Raw genomic sequence first — 13,864 nt, 5'->3', positions numbered from 1 at the left:
AGAGATTACTTGTGTAAAAGGAGTGAGACAGAACAAAGTTTGAACAAAGTAAGTCTGGATCCCAAATTGGTGATCGGCGTTTGACGCAACTCCGAGTCTGCTGATTCGGACTCCATCGGCACTACGTATGAAACCGAAAGCGATTTATCGTGAACACGATATTATTCCAGCAGCAGGGCTAGCTAGGCCTGATATTATAATATGTTAACCGACTTGGAGTCTTAATCTAGATCAAGTTCGGCTAGTCGAAGGAGAGCCGTTACTCCTTTAGACAGGGCCAGGCTCATCAGGGTATCGGTTTTTGTGGGGTTGTTTTCATTTACGATACCGCTCTTATAGTAACCACCCGTCCAGGTTCGTGCTCTGGCTTTCGTAGACTCGAGCTCATATCAAGATTATCGATCCCTCGACTTACAACATGAGCGCTCGTCCTACATCTATTTTACATAGAACGCCATGGACACCTCCCATCGCCATCGCCACTGATGGTGTTTACATCGATTTGGAGGATGGCCGACGTGTCATCGATGGGATCGGCGGTGCCGCTGTGACTTGCATCGGCGGAAACCATCCCAAGGTAGTCAAAGCCCTAAAAGATCAGATCGATGTCATGTCATGTAATGTCTTTCTCTTCACTCCTTAACACGAGTGACTGATCATGAATAGATGTATACAATATGCAGCTTTCCAGCCCTCCTGCAGAGGAGCTGGCTAAACTGCTCGTGGATACCAGCAATGGTGCCTTTGAGCAGGTCGCATTCTTATCTGGAGGTATTGCCATAGAACTCTGCTTGAACCTTACTGACCGCTACCAATTTAGGTTCTGAAGCGATGGAGACTGTTGTCAAACTCTCGAGACAGGTATGTTGGTATTGTGGAGGCGTAGGCCAAGGGTTCATGAACAAAAATGCAGTATTATGTCGAGGTCGGGCAGCCGAAACGGACGAACTACATTGCCCGTCAACTGTCCTTCCATGGAAATACCCTAAGTAATCTGTCCCTTGCATACCATCCTGGCCGCCGTGCGCCGTATGAGGCTATTTTAGACCACCAGAATTTCCACCACGTTTCCCCAGCGTTTGCAAAGAGGTTCCAAAAACCAGATGAGACGGAGGAGCAGTACGTCGAGCGACTCCGACAAGAACTCGAGGACAAGTTTATTGAACTCGGTCCCGAGACGGTAATCGGCTGTACGTCATTGTCGCCATGATTTACTCCTTCAAAATCTGATGATCGGTAGTCGTCGCGGAGACTGTCGTTGGTGCGACAACAGGGGTTGTGAGTGCACCAAAGGGATACTTCAACGCCATGAAATCAGTCTGTCACAAATATGATGCCCTTTTCATGCTCGATGAGGTAATGTCTGGCATGGGCCGTAAGTGATCTCGATATGTTGATCTTGACCACCATTGATGGTGGGGTTCGCCAGGAATGGGCACCATGCACGCTTGGCAGAGCTTCGGTGATGGTGCTGCACCTGACCTGCAGGCAGTAGCCAAGGGTTTGGGTGGTGGGCGAGTGTTACACATCCCTTCTCTTTTAATGTTACTGATTGGGCCACAGTTACGCTGCCATAGGTGCTGTTCTCATCTCGCCTAAAGTTGCGAAAGGGATCAGGGGGAGTTCCGGACTGATAAAACACGGTCACACATATCAGGTCGGTACTGTAAGCTTATCGAAGAGCCGGTTATTAACATTTATTCTTGACAGGCAAATCCACTAGCATGTGCAGCATCTTTAGCTGTGCAGAAGGTCATAATTGAAGAGGATCTCCTTGTGCAGTGCAGGAAGAACGGCGTACACATGATTGCGCTGCTGAAAGACCGCCTACAGTCCCCAAATGCTCTCGCAGCGCCATATACATTCGATGTGCGCGGGGCTGGGGCTTTCTTTGGGGTCGAATTCGACTTCTCCAGCCTCGAGGCACGCCGTGTTGATATGAAGGACCAACAATTTGCAATGGCGGTGCAGGCGCGCTGTCTTGAGAATGGACTTATTGCGATGGGCATGGTCGGTGGCTCCTCGCTCGATGGATCAAAGGGGGACCACCTCATGCTCGGCCCTGCGTACAATGCAACCACCGAAGAGATAGAGAAGATTGTGGATATTTTCGTAAAGAGCATTGAGGAAGTGTTAACAGAAAATTTTGCATAAATATCGATCACTCCTGTACATAGCATCAAATTTTGTGAATGCAGTAAGCATCCTTGCGTAGTAACCCCAAGCCCTCGGTGATCGGGGCATCCCGCAAGGTTACGCCACCATCGCTTTCGCACGCCTTCTCCAGGCGGCATCTACCCGAATTCGAGCACCGGCTTTAACATTGCGTCGACGCATCGTTTCTTTCTTATTGACCACTAGCTTCCCAACATCTAGCAGAACTTCAGAATCGATGGCTGGGAGCATGTTCTAATGGACTATCAACCAATCTATCAGCAAGAAGCCACAAGCTCCAGTGTATCCTTGCAGCCACTAGAATCAGAACAAGCTCACTTTCCATCCACATCGGCGTCGGTATCGACTATAGATTTCAAGCCAATACGTTCTAGCGCAAGAGTAAAAGCAGCCAAGCAAAAGGAGAAGGAACGCGAGCAGGCGAAAGATAGGGAAGGTGACTCAGCAGAGCAATACATAGCAGTGCCATCAGAGAGCACCCGTGAAACTAGGTCAACAACCCAGGCCAAGAACAAGCGTACTCGAGAAGGTAGTTCAGGAAACGGAAAGTTTAAAGAATCGTCAGAAGAAACTGCCCGCGTGAGCAAGAGGTGCGGCGAACATGTTCCCGCACCCATAGTTATATTTAACTGACGTCCTGACAGCAGAGCACATCGAGCGACACTTCCCTCTACATCCGTCCCATCACTTGCAATTACCGAACCAACAAAAGACCGCAAAGGCAAGAAGCGCGCCGCTCCAGAACCGGATTCAGAAGAAGAGGGGCAGAGTACTACCTTATCTTCTAAGCGCACAAGAACTACAGCATATTCCTTGAGATCAAGAACAGACGCCTCAACCTCTGCCTCCGCACCCATGCCTAGAAAACCCAAGTTTGTATTCAGCCTCTCTCGCCCTGGATTTGCTCACATGTTACGTTACAGGTCATCACCGAGTAAGGCGAAAGCAGCGACGAAAAGCAAAGTTGGCGCTTCTGCAGGCTCTTCGAAAATGGCTGACGAAGACGTTGCGATGCTTGATACTACGATAGTTAGGCCCGATGAACCTGCCTATGAAGAACACCCTGACGGCTGTGATGACGATGACGTCGCCATGGATGACCAAGATAACGGTGGTGATGGCGAAGGCGACGACAACGGGGATGAAGAAGGACGCTTACCAGTTGGTGCTACTCGTGGATTTGCTGGCCTAGACGAATCTGCTGCGATGGCAATTTTTGGAGATTATCGCCAATTTGGATCATACATGGTTTCCCTTTCAAGTCGACTCAAGACCATGTTGAATAATATCAAATCAACTGCGAGCCCAACCACTCGCTTGGTGACACTGCAGGAGCTTAGTGAGCTCCTCAGCATAAGCACGGAAGATACTTTAGCAGGCTCGTTCCAAGTGGAACAGTTTGTAAGGGAACTCGTGAAGATCCTTGGTGGGCGTGGCGCAGATGAAGACGAAGACGACGACGGCGGTGATGATGGCGATGATCATGACGAGGACGCAGCTCTAGCTGCTGCATTGGCGATGAGCGGGGGTGGAACATATCAGGGCGATGAGAATCTCGAAGCGCAGATGCTGGCATGTCGTTGCCTGGCAAATCTGATGGAGGCTCTGCCTGGTGTAGCCCACTCCGTTGTCTATCACGGCGCAATACCGGTCCTTTGCAGCAAGTTGATTGAGATATCTTATATTGATCTCGCAGAACAGACTCTGAGCGTGAGTCCATCAGCTGCAATGCCACATTCTCCCTAAATTGTGTTTCAGACACTGGAAAAAATATCCGAAGAGTTCCCTAGCTCCATCGTACGAGAAAATGGTTTAGCGGCACTGCTGAACTATCTCGACTTCTTCTCCATCGCTGTACAAAGGACTGCGCTGCAAGCTGCTGCGAATTGTTGCAGAAATATCTCGCCGGATCATTTCCAGATGATTCTTGGCGTCTGGCCCATTATTCGCAATTGCATTGGCTATTCTGACCAGAGGCTGGTTGAATTTGCATGCCTGTGCGTCATCAGAGTTGTGGACTCTTATCATCGCTCCGCGACGGAGAACTTGGAAAGCCTGCTGGATGAGACCGCCATTCGTGCGATCAATTTACTTCTTATGCCAGCCGGGGGTTCCCCCTTGATTGCTGCTAATACATTCACTTTACTCTTGAAGGCACTGGCAACAGCCGCCCGCGCAAGCCCAAAGATTACCCTCAATCTACTTCAGGCAGATATCGTTGATACACTTTACCAGATCCTGACGGGAGTTCTCCCCTCAGCATCTGGCGGTGGGGGCGAGCAAGGTGGCCAAGGGCTGGCCGGCGATGTGACTCATATGACAGTCATGGAGAATCTTGCCCACCGATCCAAGGAGCAAGTGGAAGAAGCCCTCAGTCTGGTGTCTGAACTAATGCCTCCTCTTCCAAAAGGTACGCCTGAGAATCTCGTAATAACATGATTGCCTACTCACACCTTTTGAAGATGGCGTGTTTGATCACAAGGGGTATACCGACAAGGCATTGTCACGAATGGTAAAAGCTAAAGCCAAGGCTGATCGCGCGGCTGCGCGTCAGGCTGTATTCGCACCTTATCAGCCAAGCCCTGACACATCTGCGCAAGCAACACCTGCAGCAGAACCATTTCAGGATACCAGCATGAATGACTTTCAAATGCAGGATCCTGACGACATTCTTCCTTTAACCTCTGTGGCTGAGCCTGCAGTAGCAGATCGTTCTGAGCTTCTGCGTTCCAAGCCGGAGGTTGTCGGACGATTTATGCAGTTAATGGTGCCCATCTTGATAGACGTATATGCTGCTAGCGTAATTACCCCCGTCCGGGTTAAAACTTTGACAGGTCTACTGAAGGCAGTAGGTTTCCTTGAAGGGGAGGCGCTGAAGGACGCTTTTAATGCGAGTATCTTTTTTTGTTTGTTTTATAGCCCCGTCTGATTTTGAAATATAGCTAGTACCTGTTGCGAGTTTTGCCTCGTCGATTCTATCGTCTAAGGATCATCCTTCACTAGTCATCGGTGCACTTCAGCTCGTCGATCTTCTGCTACAGAAGCTTCCAGCCGAATACCGCCCTGTCCTGCGGCGAGAAGGAGTATTCCACGAAATCGAATCACTTGCTGCAAGAACTTTAACTTCCATGAAATCTAAGGATTCAGATGGCACCATCGTAGCGGACCCTGTAAACGTTCCCCTTCATATTTCCTCTACGATACCCGGGTACAAAAAGCTTCACTCGCTTTCTTTGGAGCCCGAGGATGCAATTACTTTACGGGCCCGAGTCATCCGTTTCAAGTATTCTTTGGGACAGGAGGAGGGAGACGAAGATAATGCCTTTGATGAACTTCGCCGTCTTGTCGATAGACTTGCTACTCCAGATGTGGGCGAGTCGGCCATGGTGTCTGCATTGAGGGACATCGCAGATCACTTCACATCTCACTCTTCTGTCTCAAGCTTCGAGCTTTTGCAGAGCGGAGCTGTCGACGGGTTGTTGCGCTTTGCTACTGACGCTGCCAGGAGTACAGGTACGAATCACTGCTGCGTGTCATTGGATCGCTCAATTTACTTTATGACAGTCACTAGCAAACGACGCCAAGAGTTATTGTATGATGCATTTAGCCGTATCCCGAGAGGTGGAACTGTTACTCAGTCTCCACTTGCTGTTTTGGTGAAGAAGCTGCAGGAGAGTCTCACGAGAATGGAGGACTTTGATGTCGTCACTGTTTCACAAGGAACAGACGGTGAGTACAATGCCGATCCTTCTCCTTTCTATGTCAAACTCAACGTGCGGTAGATTCCAAGCGAAGTTCACCATCTCTGCTTGCCCGACAACTCCGTCTTCGTCTAGTTGCAGATAATGAGTCTGACATTCCTCGCAACCTCCAGAACATGGTGGTTTCCATCCATGCCATCGCAACGTTCCAAGCATTGAATGATTACTTGCGTCCCAGAATTACGGGGTTGATGTCGACCGGAGGACTGTCTGGAATGTTAGCAGCTTTGGCAGCCTCCGGATTTGGCCCAGCAAGTTCGCGCAATCCTCCGGAAGCCCCAATGCAAGCAAGCAAGCCTGCAGAGTCTAGCAGTGCTGCAAAACCTGCTTCTGAAACACCTGCCGCTGGCTCCTCGGAGATTGGCCGACGCCGGAGTTTAAGACTCAGCGCTAAGAATGGCGGACCATTAGGTGACAAAAGCGAAGGCAGTCCCGCAACAGTGCCTGCCATCGGTTCAGTCCATACTGGCTCGTCATCATCTGTTGCCCCTCAATCTACAGCCCAACGCATGGAAACCCTTATTCAAGACGGCGGACTCATATCAGACTTTACCGATGATGAGGTAGACGCTGAGGTAATTACCGAAATCAGACATATAACTTTGGGGCTGACCGCTCTCTTGGAAGGTATTTGAAGATGACGATGACATCGACTCTGCTGCAGACAAGACCGTCACCCTGTCCATTGCTGATGGTAAGCCATCGTGATAATGCTGTAGGGGGTTACTCATCCAACACATCCTCAGACGGCAGTAAGGTGGAAGCGCAGACTCCTGATGGAACACGAGTTGCAACTCCAAGTACAGCACCTTCGATTTCATCATCTAGACCGCCCAATCCGAATAAAACCTCGTATGCAGCTGCTCTAAAAGCCAAACCGTCGGACTGGCACCTTGAGTTCTCGATGGATGACCACCTTCTCCCCCTTGACCTGACAATATATGGCGCCATTCATCAGCATGAAATCCGTAAGAAGCTTGGACCTGTGCCATCTAGTTCCATGTGGCAGGGAATCTATACAGTCAAGTTCAAGAAAGTAAATGGCCCTCCCCCGAGCCAAGAATGTAGGCACCAGTAACCTGATTGGTGTTGTTGAATCTGATGATATTGACAGCTCGTGCAGACACCTCGGCATCTAAAATCCGATCACCCAGTCCCATCCTTTCTTCCCTCCCAGATGATGCCCCTCATGCCAAGATTCTCCGTTTGCTTCGCGTATTGCATAGGTTGAATGCTGCAGAAGCACAACGGCCAGCTAGACCGTTAGATCGTCGCGCGCTCTCGGAGACTACCTTCATTAACAACAAGTTAACTGCTAAACTCACTCGTCAGCTGGAGGAACCGATGATCGTGGTCAGGTAATTCAGCCGTTCCTCTTATATACTTGCAGTTGCTTACTCTGTTTAGTTCATGCTTACCCGACTGGGCACTTGACTTGCCACAAAACTTCCCTTTCCTCTTTCCATTTGCCACTAGGTACAACTACCTCCAATCGACTTCTTTTGGATACGCTCGCCTTATTCTGAAGTGGCAAAGCCAGCAAGGCCGCAGCCAGGACAGCTCGCGGCGAGACGAGGGTATCGGTTTTCTTGGACGGCTGCAGCGCCAGAAGGTCCGTATCTCTCGTAAACACATACTGGAGTCAGCGGTCAAGGTTTTCGAGCTCTATGGGTCTTCATCCTCGATCTTGGAAGTGGAGTATTTTGATGAGGTTGGGACTGGGCTTGGACCTACTCTTGAGTTTTATTCCCTCGTTTCGAAGGAATTTGCCAGGAGAGATCTCAAGATATGGCGAGATGCCGACTCAGCTGCTCCTGGGATATATGTCCATCACCCTGCGGGACTCTATCCTGCCCCTATCAGCCCTGATGACATTGCAAATGATGGGGGACAGTGAGTGCTTCCTTAACCTAAATGGCTGTTGTATATCTGATGTCTAGTGGTAGAAAACGGACGCACATCCTCCGAGTTGTTGGCCAATATGTGGCGAAGGCAATGTTGGACTCCCGCATTATAGATCTCTCAGTCAACAAGATTTTCGTTAAACTCGTGCTAGGGGAGGAAGTGCCTTTGACCATCGAGTCCTTGAAAGTAAGAAATTTTGTGTGCGAATAAGACACTGTACTCATATGATTGTGTCCAGCTTGTGGACAACGAACTTGCCAGCTCTCTCTCCAAACTCCAGAGCTACGCGTCCATGAAAGGGCAGAGCGAGAAGGTATTCTGGCTGATTTACCACTTCATGACTAGAGGTTTTCTTACCTTTGTGATATCTAGCTCTTCCGCAAGGTTGCATTAATGGATATCGTCAATGTCGAAGATCTTGCGCTTGATTTCACAGTTCCCGGATACGACATCGAGCTTCGGGTGAGTCTCATCTTGTTGGCATTATTCAAGTGGATCATAATGCATGTTATAGCCTGGCGGACGTAACATTCCTGTGACTTCGGAAAATGCAGAAGAATACATTCACGAGGTCCTGGATGCAATTATTGGCACTGGCGTTCAGCCACAGGCCAGGGCGTTCCGAGAGGGCTTCTCAAAGGTGTTCCCAATTTCTGATTTGCAGGCGTTCTCGGCGGATGAGTTGGTCATGTTATTTGGTAATTCAGACGAAGACTGGGGAGTTGAGAGTACGTGAATTTTTGTAGTGGTGTCAACCTGACTGACAACAAGACTGTAGCGTTGAATGAAGCTATCAAAGCCGACCATGGCTTCCACAGCGAGAGTCGTGCCATTCGCGAGCTTGTAGGGATCATGTCGGACTTCGATGCCTTAGCTCGCCGTGATTTCCTTCAATTTATCACAGGAAGCCCGAAACTTCCTATCGGAGGTGTGTTTCGTTACATTTCATCTCAAGACTGGCTGACGCCGTGCTCAAAGGGTTCCGTGGTCTTAACCCTCCACTCACTGTCGTTCGCAAACCACACGAACCACCACTTGTGGCAGATGATTACCTGCCAAGTGTAATGACCTGCGTCAATTACCTGAAGCTACCTGAGTATAGTTCAAAAACAGTGATGCGAGAGAAATTACGCATTGCGATGAAAGAAGGAGTTGGCAGTTTCCATTTGTCCTAGTACTTTTCAGCATTATATCATTGTATATGCGCACAATGTCTCTTGTTCCTCGTTCATTTGTAACTTCATATATATATAGAGAGGCTCACATTGACAGAAATCCCTAGTGCACAGTAACAATATGAGCGTCCTGTAGATAGGAGATTTCCCATTTTGATTATCGGCAACTTGAAATTACTGAATCCAGTCAGCGCGGGATGAGTACAGTGCCGACTTGACTGCGGAACGTGCGCCTCCTTTGGTTGGAAGGTCACTTAGGCCAAGGTGATATAACCTGCAAGAAAGATGCATGTTAGGCCAGACAGACCTCTAGTCGTCAAGTGCGCCTTCGATAGATGGAACAAGCGGATAAGCTTTGCTTCTGCTAGGAATTGTTCATACGAGCTGCTGAGGAACAGAGTGCGTCTCTTTGGTCATTAAACTTAAAGCTTATCATTCATATTCTCTTCTTCCATACCATTGGTTAGGTTGAACAGTGTTTCTCACTTTACGCGACTTCATATGTGATTGCGTACAAGGACGATGACGGCGAAATTACCGATATCACCACAGAATCCGATCTCACAGAAGCCATTCAATACTTCCAGGCTGGATCTGACGATCCTCCACTTTCCTCTGCAGCATCAATTCTATCTGGCCGCAGCTTCGGAAGCAGGCGGATAACGCTACGTGTTCACATCACCGTTGATTACGATGGCCCGAGCCTAAGCGACACATCAAGTCTCGCCAGCATGGAAGAATACAAAGGCCGTAACAGGAGCGAAGGCGAATTAAGCTGGTCTGTCGGAGGAGGGGAAGTTGATGATGATTCAGTGACAGTGAGCTCGAGAGATACCAATTGGCGCTTTGCAAAAGGATCAACAGTGCACCCTATCACACCACGTTCGGATGACTTGGTCAGAAACCAAGATTCATTTTCTATACCCGAGAACAGTGTTACCGGTCGTTCGGCATCCCAAAGAGATTCAACAGCGGTGGAAGATCAAACAATGCATGATGAGGATCCATTCGCAGACAATCACCAGTTCTTCACTGAAGAACGCGTTCCAGAAGACCCTGTAGTAGCATTTGAACGACTCAAGCTCCAGGAGCACCCTGATGCGTCAGCATCTGACATGGCCCCTTCACATCGGTCATGCTCTCCTACGCCAATTGACATAGCATTGGCGCGTTCTGCTCAAGACAGAGGGGCGGCGTGGTTGCGCGATCAAAATGCGCGCACAATCAAAGCCATGCTCGGGGCAACACCTGAGCCCTCGGAATCTGATTCGAGGTCAATATCATTAACATATTCTGACGAGCACATTCCATCTAACAACATGGATGGGGATCTTGCGCTGGAACGAGATCCTCGCGGGAAATATTACTACTCGTATACTGGTGCGAGTTCTACGACACATGATTCGGGTTACGAGGACAATTTGAGTGTCAAGTATGACGCCGACCCTTTTAGCGGTTCGCCCCCGCGGCCAAACAGCATGCAGCTTACGTGGATTGCTTCGCAACAAAAGCTAGCAGATCATGATCATTCCGATGACACCCCTGATTCATATAAGCGTTTTTCCCCACTCTCCTCCAAATCTGACCAAGCACCATACCCAATCGCTCCCGACATTCCACCAGAGGTGCTCCAGTTTGTTGCACCCCCGGGACCTCCTCCAGGCTCGCTCACTACTTGTTCAGACTGTGGAGTCATACTAGATGGCATTCGGTACGTCTGTGCGGTGTGTGGCGAGAAGGAACCTCTTGCAAGCATCGTGCTCCGCAACGGCTCAGACTCTGATCTAGGCAAAGGAAAGGCCAGAGACCTAGAGCCATTACATTCTTATCCCCCTCCTCCTCATCACACACTCCTGTCGTCTTCACCATCCCCATCTACGTTCTTCGATTCTGTCACACTAAGCGGGTCGCCGCAGACGCGCAGCGAACACAAACACAACAAGCCACTCCCTTCCTTACCCGGTTCCTCTTCGTCAAGCCCTACATTATATAGTGCACGGTCAGGTTTCAGATTTCGCCATGGATCCGAGTCATCTACTATGGGCTTTGAACTGTGCTCGGGATGTGTTGAATCGGCTGGCGTGATACATGCGCTTCGTGCAAGCACGGAGCGGCGGAATGGATCAGGTGCAGAATCTACGTCTCCTGAAGACGATTTATCTTCGTGGAGTCGTTCCGCTCCCAGACAGAAAGGCCAGCTCAGACATGCGTATTTTGAAAAGGTCTGGGGCCATCATGGATGGGAAGACGTAGGTAAGCATATAATGGAATATACGACATTGGAACGACATCTTTACCTTCATTCTTCACAGAGCAAGATGATATGCATATCTGTAAATGTTCGACTTGCAATTCAGCCATCGTGAACCAGCGGTATAAATGTACATCATGTCAGAAATTCAATTTATGTCGAGCGTGTTACAGGCAAGTGGATTTTTGTGCGATGTAGATTGAACTAATACCTGGTTGGGCAGCCAAGTCCACGATATACACCCTTCACATGCATTCCTGGTAGTCACGGAAAAGTCTGTTAGGTCTAGAAGTGAACCAGAATATTCACATGCTCTACCAATGATAATGTCAAACGACAATAATGAGGAACGTTGTGAGTGTTTTAAGAAACAGTTGTCTGTCCTCTCTCACTGCTATATTTGTAGCTATGAAACATCCCGGCGTCAAGTGTGCACAGTAGGTGGCCTATAGCGACATGATTACAGTACCTGATGAATTTCAGTTGTTCACAAGATATTCTTGGTGCCCGATTCCACTGCGCGATCTGCGACTCCATCGACATTTGCTCCAATTGCGAATCTGCAGGACTTCCAGGCAACTTGGACTCCTCGGACGGGGGGCACATATCCTCGCATATTATGATAAAAGTATTTGTTATCTTTCTCAGGGTCGAACACATGGCTCATTTTTTCAAGATTCCCTATCCACTTGAAACAACAGAAGTGCAAACGGCTAGCCGCCGTGCCATCCATTTATGGACAGGCAGGGACGCAGCACATGTTTTGACTGCATCCCACTCCAAACCAGGCTCTGTATACTCTTCATATGCTCAGACGGTCGTTGGCTCGAGACATGCTCGAAGTGCGCTTGATGGCGAGTCGCTGAACCACCACTTGTCCTGCAAGGGCTGCAACCAGGTTTGGTCCTCGCAATCATACTCCCATGAAGGGCTGATGGCTCTCCAGACAATAATTGGTACACGGTATCAATGTGCTACATGCCCCTCTTCACCCACTGCATATAGCTTGGTATGTGCATTGCAATTACACACTTACACTGTTCTCATCACGAATGTCAAGTGCCAATCATGCGAGCAGAAGTCATATGCCATCCATGACCCAATGCACTCTTTTTTCAAGATACCGAGACCTGTTAACGTACAACTCGAGTCACCGTCTGGTTTCCTTCCGAAACTGTGAGCTTTGAATTGTAACAATCCATCGAGGTTATTCAGTACGCGTTGGTAGGTACAAGGTCCCGGCAGGTCCTGTTGGCGGCCTCGCACCCAACGCGGATCCACAAGGTTTGTCGACCATACTGATAAGAGTTCACACTCACATTGAAGATTCACAGAGTATCTCTATCATTTGGTTCACTCCACAGCGCTCTGCGATCGCTGTATGGAGCGCATTCAAGGAGCATGGTACCGTTGCGCGTATTGCGCGAAAGACCTATGTGGAGAATGTGAATCTCTTGACACTCATGACGAGACGCACATATCTGTTGTATTTAAGGCACCTGTACGTCTTCCGTATCCTACATCATCCATCTACTAACACACGAAGAAGGTCGACATGGTTCAATTCCGGTGTGTTGTTCTTACAGCTTTCACGTAATGCCATCTAATCAGAATATAGGCGATTCGCAAACCTGGAAAACCCCAACGACAGCCCGCCTATCATCCCTTTCCCAGTGTACTGCTAGATGTATACCGATATATATATATTCTTAATGTTCTACGCATTTGGGTGACAAATCGAGCGCATACCTACTCCTACCCCGTCTTCGTATAATGAAATACAGACATCTTGGAGCGCAAAATCTGGTGCAACTCATGAGTGAAGTCGCACAAAGTGTAGTATGTGTAAGGCTAGCTCTTCTTAAAGCCTGGATGGGACAAGGGCTTATGTTAGCAGCTGACGAGAAGCTTTTCAACCACGCAATACTGACCTAGCCTGCGTCTCTCGTAGAATAAATCTGTCCTACTAGCACCCAAATTCACGATCTTCGGACATCCGTCTCTGTCTTTTTCTAACCGCGTGCACTCTGCACAGTAGTACGCATCTGAGATACCTACGAGGATACGAATGATCTATGCTCTAAACGCACGAATGGTTGTAACGCACCTGGTGATCCGCAGATAATACACCTTCCTCCATATGTACCAAAATTACACTCGTCACATATCCGGACGAGTGTTTCAGGTCGAACGTATGAATCACAGACGGGACTAAGTCTCTGCGTATTAGTTGATAGTACGAAAGATAGTGTTGCTTGGCGTACCATTTACCATCACACTTCTCACACAATCTGCCAATAGCTTGAAGCATTCATAAGATAAACATCACCGCCGGATCGTTTTATGATTTACTCACCAATACCAGGCTGGCGCCGGCACATAATCAAATCTGTATCAGTCTGTTCAATTCTCTGTTCTAGAGGCACAGGAGAGGAGACTCACCGGGGTGATGTTTCGACATAGTGGTTTGAACGATATGCTAAACGACGAGTCCTACTACAACTTGAAATGATGTAAGAAGTCACGTATTACTAATCTAGCTTACCAAAGCAATGCCTTCGGGGTTTGCCGATCCGTGAGACAATCAACTAGACAGT

At 48.7% G+C, this 13,864-nt stretch overlaps 3 protein-coding genes across 3 annotated transcripts; 2 read left to right on the top strand and 1 right to left on the bottom strand.

The window, feature by feature from the left end:
• The first annotated feature begins 85 nt into the window (after positions 1 to 85).
• Positions 86 to 9,206, top strand: F5147DRAFT_760420 (uncharacterized protein). Its single transcript, XM_041440477.1, has 27 exons — positions 86 to 303; positions 355 to 617; positions 667 to 771; positions 821 to 861; positions 914 to 1,190; positions 1,241 to 1,375; positions 1,430 to 1,514; positions 1,564 to 1,657; positions 1,711 to 2,130; positions 2,377 to 2,765; positions 2,820 to 3,047; positions 3,099 to 3,885; positions 3,934 to 4,585; positions 4,638 to 5,065; positions 5,118 to 5,688; positions 5,740 to 5,904; positions 5,958 to 6,511; positions 6,564 to 6,630; positions 6,683 to 7,000; positions 7,051 to 7,294; positions 7,344 to 7,829; positions 7,883 to 8,027; positions 8,080 to 8,154; positions 8,214 to 8,303; positions 8,356 to 8,569; positions 8,620 to 8,769; positions 8,820 to 9,206. Exons 2-27 carry the CDS (start codon positions 419 to 421, stop codon positions 9,014 to 9,016), a joined length of 7,116 nt encoding a protein of 2,371 aa, XP_041294049.1. The 5' UTR covers positions 86 to 303; positions 355 to 418; the 3' UTR covers positions 9,017 to 9,206.
• Positions 9,207 to 9,227: 21 nt separating this feature from the next.
• Positions 9,228 to 12,961, top strand: F5147DRAFT_690339 (uncharacterized protein). The gene is made up of 13 exons (XM_041437057.1): positions 9,228 to 9,415; positions 9,484 to 11,269; positions 11,329 to 11,440; positions 11,491 to 11,621; positions 11,674 to 11,704; positions 11,751 to 11,895; positions 11,944 to 12,165; positions 12,214 to 12,276; positions 12,328 to 12,443; positions 12,496 to 12,551; positions 12,602 to 12,768; positions 12,817 to 12,836; positions 12,886 to 12,961. Exons 1-13 carry the CDS (start codon positions 9,302 to 9,304, stop codon positions 12,950 to 12,952), a joined length of 3,030 nt encoding a protein of 1,009 aa, XP_041294048.1. The 5' UTR covers positions 9,228 to 9,301; the 3' UTR covers positions 12,953 to 12,961.
• F5147DRAFT_690337 (PHF5-like protein) lies at positions 12,875 to 13,774 on the bottom strand. Its single transcript, XM_041437056.1, has 6 exons — positions 13,710 to 13,774; positions 13,624 to 13,656; positions 13,532 to 13,568; positions 13,375 to 13,478; positions 13,199 to 13,321; positions 12,875 to 13,135 (listed from the first exon to the last, which is right to left on the bottom strand). The coding sequence occupies exons 1-6, from the start codon at positions 13,726 to 13,728 to the stop codon at positions 13,119 to 13,121; spliced, it is 333 nt and encodes a 110-aa protein (XP_041294047.1). The 5' UTR covers positions 13,729 to 13,774; the 3' UTR covers positions 12,875 to 13,118.
• Positions 13,775 to 13,864: the final 90 nt, after the last annotated feature.

Source organism: Suillus discolor (assembly GCF_016758755.1).
Source record: "Suillus discolor strain FC423 chromosome Unknown F5147scaffold_21, whole genome shotgun sequence".
Classification (NCBI taxonomy): Eukaryota; Fungi; Basidiomycota; class Agaricomycetes; order Boletales; family Suillaceae; genus Suillus; species Suillus discolor.
The sequence above is the reverse complement of the archived record's forward strand: the minus strand, read 5'-3'. Positions and strand labels throughout refer to the sequence as shown.